The following is a 14,434-nucleotide window of genomic DNA, read 5'->3' as shown; positions in this document are numbered from 1 at the left end:
GCAGTATACATGGATCTTCAGGCGGAACTATTCCGTTTCATGAGAAATCACCAAATTGATTTCCAAAGACGGTTTACAAGTTTGTACTCCCACCAGCAATAAAGAAGTGTTCACCTTGCTCCACGTTCTCACCAGCATGTGCTCTCTCCTGAATTTTGATCTAAACCATTCTGATGAGTGTAAAATGAAACCTCATAGTTGTTTTGATTTGCATTTCCCTAATGACTAAAGACTGTAACATTTCTTAAAGTACTTCTCAGGCCATTCGAGATTCCTCTGTTGAGAACTCTCTGTTTAGCACTGTAGACCATTTTTTAATTGTTTTATTTGGGTTGGTGTTTTTTAATTTTTTGAGTACATTATGAATTTGGGATAGAAGCCCTCTATTATATGAAGGGTTGGTGAAGAACCTTTACCAATTTATAGGCTGCTATTATTTTCCTATTAGCAGTGTCCTTTACCTTACAGAAGCTTTGCAGTTTTATGAGGTCCTGTTTATAAATTGTTGATCTGGAGCCTGAGCCATTGGTGTTTTGTTCAGCAAATTGTCTTCTGTATCAATGTGTTCAATGTTATTCCCCAGTTTCTCTTCTATGAAATTTAGTGTAGTGAGTTTCATGTTAAGGCTCTTGATCCACTTGAACCTGAATTTTGTGCAGGGTGATAAATATGGATCTATTTACCTTCTACGTGTATACATCCAGTTAGGCCAAAACGATTTGTTGAAGATGACTTCTTTTTACCCCCAATGTGTAGTTGCCGTTTCTTTATCAAAAATGAAGTATCCATAGATATGTGGGTTGATTTCTGGGTCTTCTATTTGATTCCATTGATTAGCATGTCTGTTTCTATACCAATACCATGCGGTTGTTACCATTACTGCTCTGTAGTACATCTTTATGTCAGAGATGGTGATTCCTCCTGAAGTTCTGTTATTGTTCAGGATTGTTTTGGTATCCTGCATTTTTATTTTTCCATATGACGTTGAGAATTTTTCTTTAAAATTTACACAAAATTATGTTGGATTATTGGTGGAGATTGCTTTTTATTTGATGGATATTTTCACTATGTTAATCATGCTTATCCATGAGCATGGGAGATCTTTCCATTTTCTGATATCTTCTTCAATTTCTTTCTTCAGGATTTAACATTCCTTTCATATACATCTTTCACTGGCTTGGTTAGACTTACACCAAGATATTTTGTATTATCCATGGCTATTGAAGAGTGTGTTATCGCTATAATTTCTTTCTCACAATCTGAGCTTCTTTATTCCCTTATCATATTGTCTTACTATTTGTGACTTTGCTCTATGGAATATTACATATCCATCTTTACTGAGTTCATTGGCTTTTTCATGTGAAAAGAAACTCTTACTTGCATAAACTTTATTTTATTTTAGTTTTTCAATTTGCATTTATTCCAAGTCCTTGCCCTGCTGTGATGAATATAGGTGCCAAAAATAAGTATGCTTGTTTAGAGACTTTTCATTGCCCTAAATTTGCTATGAGATTGGTAATGGGCTTTTCATGTATGGCTTACAGTAGGGAAATTTATGTCTACTTATGGACAGTTTTATAAATTTTATTACTAGAAAAATATTTTTTTACAAATATTACTCAGGCAAAGAATAATAATAGTTTCTTTAGGGTTTGGAGGTGTGGTCAGTGAGACAACGTATCTCTGTAGCCGTAGGTATCCTGGAACTCACTCTGTTGACCAGGCAGGCCTTGGACTCACAGATCTGCCTGCCTGAAGGTGTTCACCACCACCTGGCCAACAGGAAATTCTTTCCTTCAGTTTGTCAGTGTGATGTCTGTTAGTTTTTCATGCTGAAATAATTTTACAAGTTATTGGGAAAAAATCTGTGTACTTTCAAGAATAAGATTTTATGTAGTCTTGATCTCAGTCAGTGTCATGGTGCCATACATACCTGGAGTCTACCATCAATGTTTTTCAGCAAACTTCTAGACCAAGCTGAAATCTTCATATTTACAGACACAAGATTCTTCAGAGTCCCCAAGTAATGGGGACATAATTCCAACCTTTGTTCTGGCTACCTGATGTGCCTTAGTAGCCACCTCTTTTTCTCTGGTGGCCTCTATTGGTTAGAGCAGGCACCAATGAAAGTAGACTCCATAGGATGATTTCCATAAATTTGCAGTGCAATGAAGACAAATGACCCTCTTAAATCACCATCTCTATACATCGAGCACAGGGGTTAATATAACCATGTGAACAAACACACACGTAGTCTTTTTATTAGATGATAATAAGAGAAATCATTGCATAGGTGCATCAGGATGTCGGAGTGTTCACACTCCATGTCAGCATCAGCTATTTCTGGTAAGAAACTGGCAATAAGAGGGTCTTAGTGAGTCTCACGGATGAGTCCTGAGGGTCAGGGTAAGTCTCGCTGACTGGTCCAGAGTGTCAGAGTGAGTCACACTGACTAGTCCTGAGGGTCAGAGTGAGTCTCACTTTCTATTTCTGAGGGTCAGAGTAAGTCTCACTGACTATTCCTGACAATAGGGGAGTGGACAGAGGTATGAGAGGTTTGATGCTTTTGACACTGATGATGGAGCCTGGGAAAGACAGGGAAGGATAGAAGGGAGATTATACAAGGCTCTTGACAGTAAATTCTTTCCACTCTTCAGTAAAAGATGTATAACATTCCCATACATGAAATTTATCATTTAGGATGACTTAAAAGTACAGCACTTGAAATATAACATAATACTACTTGCTATATCACCAAACCTCCTTCCATATCTTCCTTCGTTCTTTTAACTTGTCATTGTGGTCTATTTATGAACTCTGCACAGGGTTCATTCTGATCCTCCATTTCTTACTTGGTCTTTATCCCCATCCCTATCACACAGGCAACCTTGCAGAACTGTGAGAAATCAGGACAGACAGACACAGGATCACAGCAGTATGGCCTCATCAGTCCTGGAGATATTAAAGGAGGAAGTAACATGTCCGATCTGTCTGAAGCTCCTGAAGGAACCCGTGAGTGCAGATTGCAACCACAGCTTCTGCCGAGCTTGCATCACACTCAACTATGAGTCCAAGAGAAACACAGAAGGGGAGGCCAACTGCCCTGTGTGCCGAGTTCCTTACTCCTTTGAGAATCTGAGGCCTAATCGACATGTGGACAACATAGTAGAGAGGCTCAAGGAGTTCAAGTTCAGTCCAGAGGAAGAGCAAAACGGGAATGTCTGTGCAAAACACGGAGAGAAGCTCCAGCTCTTCTGTAGGAAGGACATGATGGCCATCTGCTGGCTTTGTGAGCGATCTCAAGAGCACCGTGGTCACCAAACAGCTCTCATTGAAGAGGTCGGCCAAGAATACAAGGTAAGAAGTAGGAAGATACAGGAAACAAAGCAAAAACAGTAACAGATTGAAAACCTACACTTTTTCTGACAGGGTACTTACCTGAGCAGTATAGACTTCGAACGTGATAGATCTTTCTATACTCTTTTAAATTTTGACTCCTAAAGAGACATGGTGATTTACTCGACATAAGCATAAGAGAATCTGCCCGGACTACAATTACTAAGATACAAATAATATTGTGGAACTGCTTCTTTAAATTGAATTGATATCCAAGAAAGCCACAAATCTTTGCTTGCAAAGGTTCATTGCAACAAGTCCTTTGTCTGTTCTGAGACCTCTGGCTTCTGCTCCTTTATCAATACTATAACCTCACTAGGATTCCTCTCAGATATCCTGGTGTTGCCCTGTGTCATGTTGATCCTGTAGTATTGGATCTGTATCATTGGTCCTTTCTCTAGCATTGGATCTGTAACACTGGTCCTTTCTCTAGCATTTTACTGATGGGGTAGATATTGCAATGGCGCCATTCTAAGTCCTAGGTCTTGGCCTGAGCAGTTTCTGAGCTAGTCAGCCTGCAAGCTCTCTCACACCTTTGAGGCCCACTCACCAACAATCCTAGTAACTAGGATCAGCTCTACCCTGCTGCCCATGTAAGGTGTAGGTGAGCTATCCCAAGTTTTTCAGCTGCTGAGAGACATTGCCAGTTGTTGCACTCTCATGACCCTGGTACCTATTCTCCGGACTGGCATAGATGGCAAGGGATAAGGGGAGGAGGGTGTCTCTCCTGTTTCTGCACCACTGCCCAATAGACAAGAGGGAGGGCTCTTCTGCATTCATATCCTTAGAGCCTGCTAACCTGCAACCCCCACATCCAGGGCCAGCTCTACCTTGCTGCCAAGTCATGGTGCAGGACCATCTCTCCTGAGTTCTGCAGTAGTGGAGGGGAAGGACCAGCCCTCCTCTGGCTACCATGGCCCAGGGTCAGTTCTCCTGCTTGATGTAGGTGTCAAAGGTTGAAGGTTGGGGGAGGGTATCTCTCCCTTGCCCACGCTGTCACACAGCAAAGTTGCATGGCCTGCTAGTCCACGCTCACATGCTTAAGGCTTGCTCACTGGGGCCCCCATCATCAGCATCAGATCTACTATGCTGCTCAAGTGAGATGCAGGGCCTGCTCTCCCAATGTGCTGCAGCAGATGAGGAGGAGGGCTAGCTCTCCAATTCTGAAGAACTCTGGCCCAGCTCCCCTGCCTGTCATAGGTATCAAGGGGTGTGGATGTGGGGGAGGGGCGGTATCTCATCCTTGCCCATGTCACCTCCCAGCAGACAAGTGGCAGAGCCAGCTCTCTGCTCACACCCTTGGGTCAGCTCACCCAGTCCCCTGTCACCAGGATCAGCTCTGCTGTGCTGATCAGGAAAGGTACAGACAGGGTCTACTCTCCCAAAGACTGTAGAGAACAGTACTCTTTGTTTTCTAAGAGGAGACACAGGGGTGTGGATGTGGATGGGAGGGGAGGGAAGGAGGGAGGAACCTGGAGTAGTAATGAGAAGGAAAACCTAAATCAGAGTGTATTGTATAGGGCTAGAGAGATGACTCAGCACTTAAGAACATCAGCTATGCTTGCAGAAACCCTGAGATCAATTCCCAGCAACCACATGGTGTATCAAAGCCATGTATAGTAGGGTCCGATGCCTTCTTCTGTTATGCAGGCACACTTGCAAAGAGAGCACTCATATACTTGAATAAATAAAACTTTTTTAAAAGGTGCCTTGAAGTATATATTGTATGAGAAGTCATTTTCAGTAAAAGAAAGAAACATAACTATAAATCTGCAATTAGAAATAAAAAAAAACATGTTAAAGAAAAAAGAAAGTTCGGGCTAGAGAGATGGCTCACTGACTCCTCTTTCAAAGGTCCTGAGTTCAATTCCCAGCAACCACATTGTGGCTGACAACCATCTATAAAGAGATCCGATGCCCTCTCCTGGTGGGTCTGTAAACAGCTGCAATATACTCATATACATAAAATAAAAAAAAAAAAAGAAAAAAGAAAAAAGAATGTTCATGTGGCCAGTGTTATTGGGCAGTTTTTATCACACAGACCTGGCAGCTGATATTCTTGTATCTCTGAGTTTCAGGAGTATGCTTGTCTGCACAGTAACTACAGGCAAGCCAAGGCTATGCAACATAACCCAGTTTTTTTTCTTAAGTGCAGGTGTAAAATATGACATTGTCGGGCATGTGACGTATGTATATACTTATGTTCAGAAAACTAACAAAAGTGTCCTGGTTCTCTGATGCTAGAAGCAAAGTAAAAGGGTTTTACTGAGTGGAATGACCGACTTAAAAAGATTTCTGTCTTTGTCTGTATGGGGTGGTGTGTATAAAATACAAAAATCAATTGAGCTGTAGACTTTTTAGATTTATATACTTTATGTACATAAACACTGTCACAAGCGTTTCAAAAGAGAACAGTCTTAGTCTTCCTGTCTTCTCACAAGAGTTTCTTGGCCTTTGTTTAGGAACAGCAGTCCTATTAATCACACAACTTGACTCTGCTACAATTCCTTTCTCACAGGAGAAGCTGCAAGCAGCTCTGCAGAAGCTGATGGAAAATGAGAAAAAGTGTGATGAATGGCAGGATGACCTTCAACAGCAGAGAACTGACTGGGAGGCAAGTGGGGATTCTGACTCCTAAGGGAGTCAGCCTGATGCCTGGGAGGGACCTGGGCAAGAAGCTCCTGGGGTCTTTACTTCCTGGGAGCCAGGGAGGCCAAGAGGCCTTGATACTCCACCCTACTGTTTCCCCTGGCTGGAGATGCAGAGTCAGTGTATCACAACTGAGCTGGGCACTGTGAGGAGCTGGCACCATGGAGGATGCTTGGTCAGAACATCTTCTGGGTCCTATTCCGGTGGTGCCTTCTGAAGCTCCAGTTGCTGGGAAATATGCTTGTAAACAGGCCACAGTTCTATTATTGGGCTTTAGCTTCTTTCTCTTAAGGCTTCAGATGTGGAATGAGGACTGTTGCAGGCAGGAACTATTATCTTAGATAACTGTGTAGAAACTGAGCCGCATCCAGTCATCCCCCTTTGAATCACATGGCCTTAGTGGCCTTGGTAAAGGTGACCTAAGATCTTTGTTTTGGAATGTACTGAACAGACATCAAAAGGAAACACCTGCTTCCCTAGGAATCCCTTCCCTTTCCCAAGCAAAATCCCCTATGAAATCTTAGAGCAGTATTTCTCTATCTCCTGGTGCCAATTAGACAGACTGAATTCCTCTCTCTTTTCTTACCCATGAAGAACCAAATACAGAGCGATGTAGAAAATGTTCAGATTGAGTTTAAAAGACTAAGAGAAATCGTGGACTCAAAGGAGAATAAGGAGCTGCAGAAGCTGAAGAAAGAGAAGGAAGATGTAATGAAAAGGCTGGACGAGTCTGAAAAAGAGCTAGGGGAGCAGAGGGAGTTGGTGAGAGCCCTCATCTCAGATGTGGAACATCAGTTGGAGCTCTCAACCATGGAAATGCTTCAGGTAATACTGCAGGAGAACCCAGTGTCTGAGAGTCAGGAGACATGGAAGCCATTGCCCTACCTCTCTGCTGCTGTGTTCTTCATGATGATGACAGTGAGATCTTCCTGTAGTCTTTCCTGAATAAGGTTCAGAAGCTGGGAGAATCATTACATGTGTGAATGTCAGCAAGAAATGATATTTTATTATTTTATCAGGTAAAATACCAAAGCTAAACCTTAGAGATTAGAAATGTTGGATCATGGGTAGATATTTTTGAGGTCCATCAGTTGTACCACAAACATGACCACAGACCACAGACACGGATAGTTTATTGAGCATTCATCCAAGGTCTAATCAATGAGGGTTGTCAACAAATCTCAGTAGATGTTGTGACCATGAGTCTCAATCCTACAAAGCTTTTAAGCCTGAAATCCACAAATATCTGTGAAAAGTTATTCCACCAATAAGGATTTGGGGTTAGGGTTCAGCCTTAGGAGCATGTCTTTGTTGTAAAATTATTCTGGTCTCAGTGGATGGGGTATTCAGTTTTGGCAGGGGACTTGCCTTCCCTAACATTTACGTCTTAACTTGCCAACCAGGATACCAGTTACCCATGTTCATCTCTCTCTCTCTTCCAAGTAAAATGTTAATTACCAGGAAGTTATTAGTAACCTAAAACTTTACTCGACCTCCATTAAAAATGGAAGTCTTATTCCAAATGGATTTTTATATTGATGCAGATATCCCTCTTATGTTGGGGTTTATCCCAGGAACAGCTTACAAATGGAAACCATAAAACTCATACATACACAGGTACATGAAGTTCTACTAGGCAGTTGATTCTGGTCCAAGCTTATTGTGGCTAACTAAAAAAAAAGTTGTAACAGACCTCTATTGTGATTGCTTCTCAAGAAAAACCAAAGCACAGAACATAACATAATATGCAGTCAACTTGGAGAAGAAAAGTTTCCTTGTAATATTAGTAACAGCATAAAATGGCTAGCTAGACAGACACCAATCACCTAGGCCTTAGCAGTTAATACCCTTTGTATTTCTAAGCATGTGTGAAGCACATTTTCAGCTGTCAAATTAGTCACTTCATCAAAATTTGAATGTAGTAGAGGTTATTTCTCCTTCTGATGATTTGAAACATTTATTCCCACTGCCTCTGATTCCAGTGGGAGTGGGACTTGTGGTGGGGATACGATTCAGGAACTCAGAGAGGTTTGCATGCCTCTGTATGCCAGTGGCTGATGTGAAAGGTGGCTTCATTATCTATAAAGGCATAAATTTGTAGTGTATTTGATCTTTAGCACATTTTTAAATAATTTATACCAAAGTCATATTCTGGTTGTGAATATCACTGTGAAAATTTGTTTTTTTTTTATTGTAATTGTCAGTCTTATAGACCTGGAGGTTCTAGAATTTTTTCATAACTACTTTGATTTCTTTGTTTCCATTGTGTTACTTTAATTGCAACTGAAAATATTCATATTAGATAGAATTATGTCTTTATGTCCAAAGTGAGCTAGTTCATATACACACTAACCTCAACTAACACACTTCACAGTCTTTAAACTTTATCTCTTGACTAATGAACCTTCCCATTTTCTCCACCTCCAGGTCCTGAGGACCTCCACTCTGATCCTTACTAATGTGTGTACATAATATATTTGAATAGTATCATTTAGTCTTTTTTTCTGATCCCAGCTGGATTAGTATAATATAAATTCTCTTGAGTTTACATAAGTTATGACAAATGACAATACTTTTTAATTTTAAACATCTAATATTTTACTATGTGCTGATCATGTCATTTTTATCCATCCATCTGTTGATTAATCCTCTGATTGACTCTATTTTATCTACTATAATAATAATTCAAGAGACATGAGTATATAGAGTTCTTCAAGAGGACAAATTTGAACATCAGAATTCATTTATAACTAGAAGAATTCATGCTCTCATAGAATCCCTTTAACTATGGGATCTACTGATAGGTTATTTGCTGATGAAATGAGCCACCCAAGCCAGATTAGAAAATATTGCAGGCAAGTTTATAGGAAAGTTGAGGTACCTATTTAACATATCAATGTGGACCTAGCCAGTCAGGTCTGACTTCCATAAGCCCATGTTAAAGAGCCAAATTCATATTGGAGAGAAGAAAAAGATTTATTAAATGTGGCTACTTTGGAAGGGGAACAAAGGTTCACAAAATTGTGCTGTTCTTATTCAGGCTCCCTAAGTGAGATCAAAGTTTAAATAGAGAACCAAGAATGTACACATATGACTAGTCCATGTCAAGGTGTGGTCCTGTCCATCTTTCTCCCATCATGATCTGTGTCATAGTGTCACACTTTAAGGTGGTCAGACAAGTCATTACAACTGGTTGAAATCCATTAGGGAGACCAGCTCTTCCTCTGACTAAAGCTGTTTTCCCTCTCTCAATGTAAGATCCTGGAGAAATTCCTATTTCTTTGGAATCATAGTTTCAACAGTTTGATAGTCACATTGAGAGACACACATATCTCTTTAGGTCAGCTTCTTTCCTGCTAGGCCAATTGTAGAGAGAGAAGAAAAGCAGAGGGGCAGGGTAGAGGAGGGTGGGGTTAACGGAGATCTGGTTAGCTGGTTTTAAGAATTAAATATTCTAAGCCTCTTGTCTTTTTGGATTTCTCAATATTCATATACCAAATCATGTTTAAATGATTAAAAGAATTTGGAATTCAGATTCTCATACATATGAGGTTCCAGTAAGGTGATGGATACCTAACATATAGCATGAGAAAGTTCACATGTTTATTTGTTTAACAATACACACATAAAAACATATGTAAGCTTTCAAACTATTGTTTCTTCATCTTTGGTCTCCAATGCCTGGTAGTATAAGACAGAAAGAGTCTATTTATTTACATGTAAGTCAAATAAAGAGCCATTCACTCTATTTCTATCATGTCTTGGGGAACTGTGAGTAACTGATCTCTTTGGACTTTGTCTCTTCAGCCACTAAGAGTATAACCAGGATTTGCAAGGATATGAAGAACATGTTATTAACTGTGTTTTCTCTCTTCTCCACAGGGTGTAACTTCTGTCCTGACAAGGTATGTGTGGGCTGATAGGGAAGGATAGCCCTATTGTGTGGTGAGAATTCAACTAATTGATATTCAACTAGAATAAATATCTCTGGAGTTTTGCTAAATTTATACTTAATGTTATTATGATGTTCTAGTAAAAGGAAGGTGGGGAGAAAAGCAGAGTCTAAGCATTTTGTATCTATTGAGAACTGATTAGGTTCTCTTTTAGGGGACTGGGTTATGGAGATCTATTGAGCTAGGTCAGTAGTGAGATGAAGCAAATGGACCTACAAGTGCTTTTAGACTCCTCATGGATACATCATTCTGTTCATGCTGTGTGCTTGTATCTAGCTCTAGATCAGCAGGTAACAAGTGCAGATAGGTAATGTTATGTCTTCTGTGTCTGTAATGTTCACAAAGTTCTATACTGGGAAAAATCTCCAATTATTTTGTGAATTTCTAATGGCATAAAGGAGATCCAGATTTCCTTTGTGGTTGAACATTGTGGTTGAAAATATTGTGTGGGCACAATATTTTGGCAGTGAAACAATGGCTACAGCTGGACTGCATATTTCTCAGGACTGTGGAAAGCCTCGCCCTTGTGTGTAGAATGTCACATCCCAATTGTCAGCATCAGCCTCCATCCTAACATGTGGAGCTTATGTCAGCCTAAGTGTGGTTTCCAGTCTCCTTTTCTAAATTTTGTCATCCTAACTAGAGAACTTGAAGGAGCAGATGCTGGCTGACAGTGTCCTCATTGACAAAGTGTGTGAAGGCTTGGCTTTCTGAAGATGGCTTTCCCTCCCACACTCTATGACTATTTCACCAGATTCTAGAGATCCCTCCCTCCTTCCTTCCTTCCTTCCTTCCTCTCTTCCTTCCTTCCTTCCTTCCATTTCTTTCTTTTTTTCCACATTTCTATTGACTCATTTATGCTTTTTTTTTTTTTTTTTTTCAGACAGGGTTCATCTTGTAGCTCTGGCTTTCTTGGAACTTACTGTGTAGAACAGATTGCTTTTGAAATCAGAGATCCACTGCCTCTGCCTTATAATTACATAAGGCACCATTCTCAGCCCACACATTATTTTTCTGCTACTTCAGTTTGATTTTTTTTTTAATTCACGTTGAAAAGAGTTTTAGGAGAGGAGGAGGGAAAGTGAAAGAAACACTTGTTTGTGTGTGAACTTGAGTGAGACACTATGCTTCTGTGAATAAGACTTTCCCAGCATCACACAGCAAGTAAGTGGGTGGGGTCATAAGTATGCCTTATATCTCTATAGTTAATAGTCTACCTTCTTCCTTCTAAGAAATCTCAGGAGAGTTCAAGGACATCTAAGGTTAGAAGGACAGGGAGTCAGTGCTGGTCAAAAGTCAGGGGTTTGATATGTGGAAGTCAATCTTTTTATCCCTAGGAGTCAGACCTTGATACTGACACAGCCACAAGCAGTCCCCCAAAAAAGAAGAAGAATGTTCCAAGCTCCAGATTTGAAAGGCATGCTGCAAGCGAATCAAGGTGAGTGCAGCTAATTTCTGTGATTCTGTGTATGATCCTGGGTGTGGCTGGACTGCAGATAGAAGCATGTAAGGATCCTGAATATGGGTAGAGGGATAGAGCAGAGCAGATAGTGTGCCCCTGTGATGTCATTGTATTGATGGATATTCATCATTTATTCTGTCCTATATCAGCTTCCAAACCTTCCACTCATCTGGAAAAGAAATGGACTTTAATGGTTTGATTCCTTTGCTTGTACTTACTGCTGTAAACTTTCATCATTTCAGGGCTCATGGATGTCCAACGATACTGGGGTAAGGAGAAACCACAGCACCATGAGGCCCTCTCAATGTCTTCCAGAGGATATTTCTCTGTCAAGTTTCATGTTTCATGTTGTTACTCCCAATATACACAGCAATCTGCTACTTATGTTTTTAAACAAGGCTTCTCCACATTTCTTTTCTCTTTCTCCTTATGATTCTGTTGCTTAAGTTACAAATAAGGCTGTACCTTGCATTTCATCTGACTCAAAACATATGTCTCATTTTTCTGCAGTTCATATTACTCTACATGCAAAAAAACATCCAGCCATTACCATTAACAAAGAAAAAGGACAAATAAAATTTAGCAGTTACATGAGTTGGAACCTTGAAGTTTCTGAGACCTATGATTTGGGTGTCCTGGGATATCCAGCTATCTCCTCAGGGAAGCATTACTGGGAAGTAGACGTGTCTAAAAGTGCTGCCTGGCTCCTCGGATTAAATGATGGAAAACGTGCTCATTCAAGGGATGAAATGGGCTTCTTAACAAAATATCCTTTTAATGTTAAACAAAATGTAATGTATCAGCCTAAATGTGGCTACTGGATTATAGGGATGAAGAAGGGGTCTGTATACAATGCCTTTGATGAGTGTTCTATCACCCACAATCCCAGTGTCCTGGCCCTCTCTCTGCCTAGTCCTCCCAGTCGTGTTGGAGTTTTCCTGGACCGGGAAGCTTGCACTCTCTCATTTTATGATGTTTCTCACTATGGAGCTCTCATCTATAGGTTCTATGACCCTGCCTTCCCTGGTAAAGTCTACCCATATTTTAATCCTAAGGATTGTCCAGAGCCAATGACAGTATGCGGGCCACCCTCTTAAACCCTCACATATACAGTACAGTGCCACCATGTCTAGTGTATCTCATGTGCCAGAGCTCCCCTGCATCTTTCTAACTTTTTTATCTTTGGCCCTTTATTTTTATGACATTCACTTTTAACTATAAACAGGTGTGGACTCATTACCTTGATCCAGTTGCTTTTCTATTCACAAGATGATTAAGGTCATTCACCCTTTCCCATATTCCCAAAGAAAATGGCTGCTTCTTCACTAAGTGAGAGAGCCTCTGCTAACATCATCTCTGTAGGAACACAGTCAAAAGAATAGCTCACAGCAAACAATGTCCCAGGAACCTGTAAGAGAGGTCCCAGAAAAAAAGAAAGAGGGCCTTTTACCTCAAGGACATTTTATTCTCTGGGTTTCTTTGGAAGTGATTTTGTGCCTCCTGCAAAAAGAACATATGTATTCAATTTATAAGATATGTTTATTCTTGTTGGATATCAGAACATAGCTATAGAACCTATTCCTGTGCAAGAATATATTCAGTCCCAGCCTCAATGGACACTGGTTCTGAATATGGGCTTGTGCCTTAATTTTGTGCTTTCTAAGGTATAATCTATAGTATAATGCCAGACAATTGTGTTTATATGGTCTGACCTGAGACAATTGTAGTGAAGGTTTGTTAATATTTAGTATGTTCTTACTGGTATTTACTTGCATGTTTTTCTGATTTGGTTTTTCTGAACTCCAACAACCTTCCTGCTTTCTTTTGTACATTCATGTGTAAAAGCACAGTGAAGCTGAAGTAAAGTTGTCTGCAGTGTTAGACTGTAGTCCCCCCATTCTTTAAGATTTTCAAACCGCAGGTCTTACAGACAGAACTACCTAGGTCCACAACAGTAGACACCCCTTCCTTTTTGTGGTGCCAGAGATAAAAGCCAGGGCTTCCTGTGTGCTTATGAATTGCTCTACCACTGAGTGACTTGTCTCAGCTCTGTCAGGTCTCCACAAACTTACTCGTTCTCTAGCTGATAAAAGAAAGTTCTTCTCCAGAATGTCTACCAGTTTTGAAATTTATATGTAGGAATCTCTCACTAAGGAATGGGCCTTAGCAGGAGGGCAGTTTAACCACAATACTTGTGTTTCATCAAATAGTTAAGAAGGAAACATCTAGTCCAGCGGTGGTGGCACACGCCTTTAATCCCAGCACTTGGGAGGCAGAGGCAGGCAGATTTCTGAGTTCGAGGACAGCCTGGTCTACAGAGTGAGTTCCAGGACAGCCAGGGCTACACAGAGAAAGTCTGTCTCGAAAAACCAAAAAAAAAAAAAGGAAACATCTCATAATATCCACTAAGAACATGTGTTGAGAGTATACAGGTTCTAATCCTCCCTCTCCACATAGCAGTGTAAGTTTGGTTTTATTTTTCATTTCATTTTTTGTTTTTGTTTTTCAGTTTTGGTAAAATACTGCACCTATATTGCAGGTCATTGTAGAAAAATAAATTTGAAATCTTTAGAAGACTCTGAGAGTAAAATCCCTTTCCTCTATGAGTGATGAGCTGTGTTCATTTTTTCAGACTCTCTTGGATGAAGAAGGCAGCTAGCTCCGACAGATGAATCTCTCACTCCACAAATATACTACAGAACACCTAGGCAGAAGCACATATACAAATGAAAAGGATTATGTAATTTTTAGTAAGAGAAGAAGTTCAATACTTATAATACATCCAGTGTACATTCAGTAGGTGTTGGTTGTGCTAATTACTGGGTAGATGTTCTGTGTGACACTGTGTGACTGGGGAAACTAATGTGTAGCTCTTCTCATGTCTGGATGTTAGGTCCTGGAAGAAACCACCAAGACTACTCTAATATGTTGTAGATATCCATGACTTTTTTTGGTTTTCACACTTATTTTTTGA

The 14,434-nt window shown here is 40.3% G+C and overlaps 1 protein-coding gene across 2 annotated transcripts in view; it reads left to right on the top strand.

The window, feature by feature from the left end:
• LOC116068538 (tripartite motif-containing protein 30A-like) overlaps positions 1–14,428 on the top strand; it is a 29,331-nt gene extending 14,903 nt beyond the window's left edge. The window contains exons 2-8 of one of the 2 annotated variants that reach the window (XM_031338209.1): positions 2,883–3,357; positions 5,915–6,010; positions 6,640–6,870; positions 9,928–9,950; positions 11,336–11,436; positions 11,703–11,729; positions 14,093–14,428. In XM_031338209.1, coding sequence (XP_031194069.1) covers positions 2,883–3,357; positions 5,915–6,010; positions 6,640–6,870; positions 9,928–9,950; positions 11,336–11,436; positions 11,703–11,729; positions 14,093–14,106 — 967 coding nt within the window. In that variant the 3' untranslated portion in view covers positions 14,107–14,428. Of the gene's footprint in view, positions 1–2,882; positions 3,358–5,914; positions 6,011–6,639; positions 6,871–9,927; positions 9,951–11,335; positions 11,437–11,702; positions 11,730–11,970; positions 12,958–14,092 lie in introns of those variants that run through there. The other variant, XM_031338208.1, reaches the window with a different exon arrangement.
• Positions 14,429–14,434: the final 6 nt, after the last annotated feature.

This window comes from Mastomys coucha, unplaced genomic scaffold (assembly GCF_008632895.1).
Source record: "Mastomys coucha isolate ucsf_1 unplaced genomic scaffold, UCSF_Mcou_1 pScaffold22, whole genome shotgun sequence".
Lineage (NCBI taxonomy): Eukaryota > Metazoa > Chordata > Mammalia > Rodentia > Muridae > Mastomys > Mastomys coucha.
The sequence above is the reverse complement of the archived record's forward strand: the minus strand, read 5'-3'. Positions and strand labels throughout refer to the sequence as shown.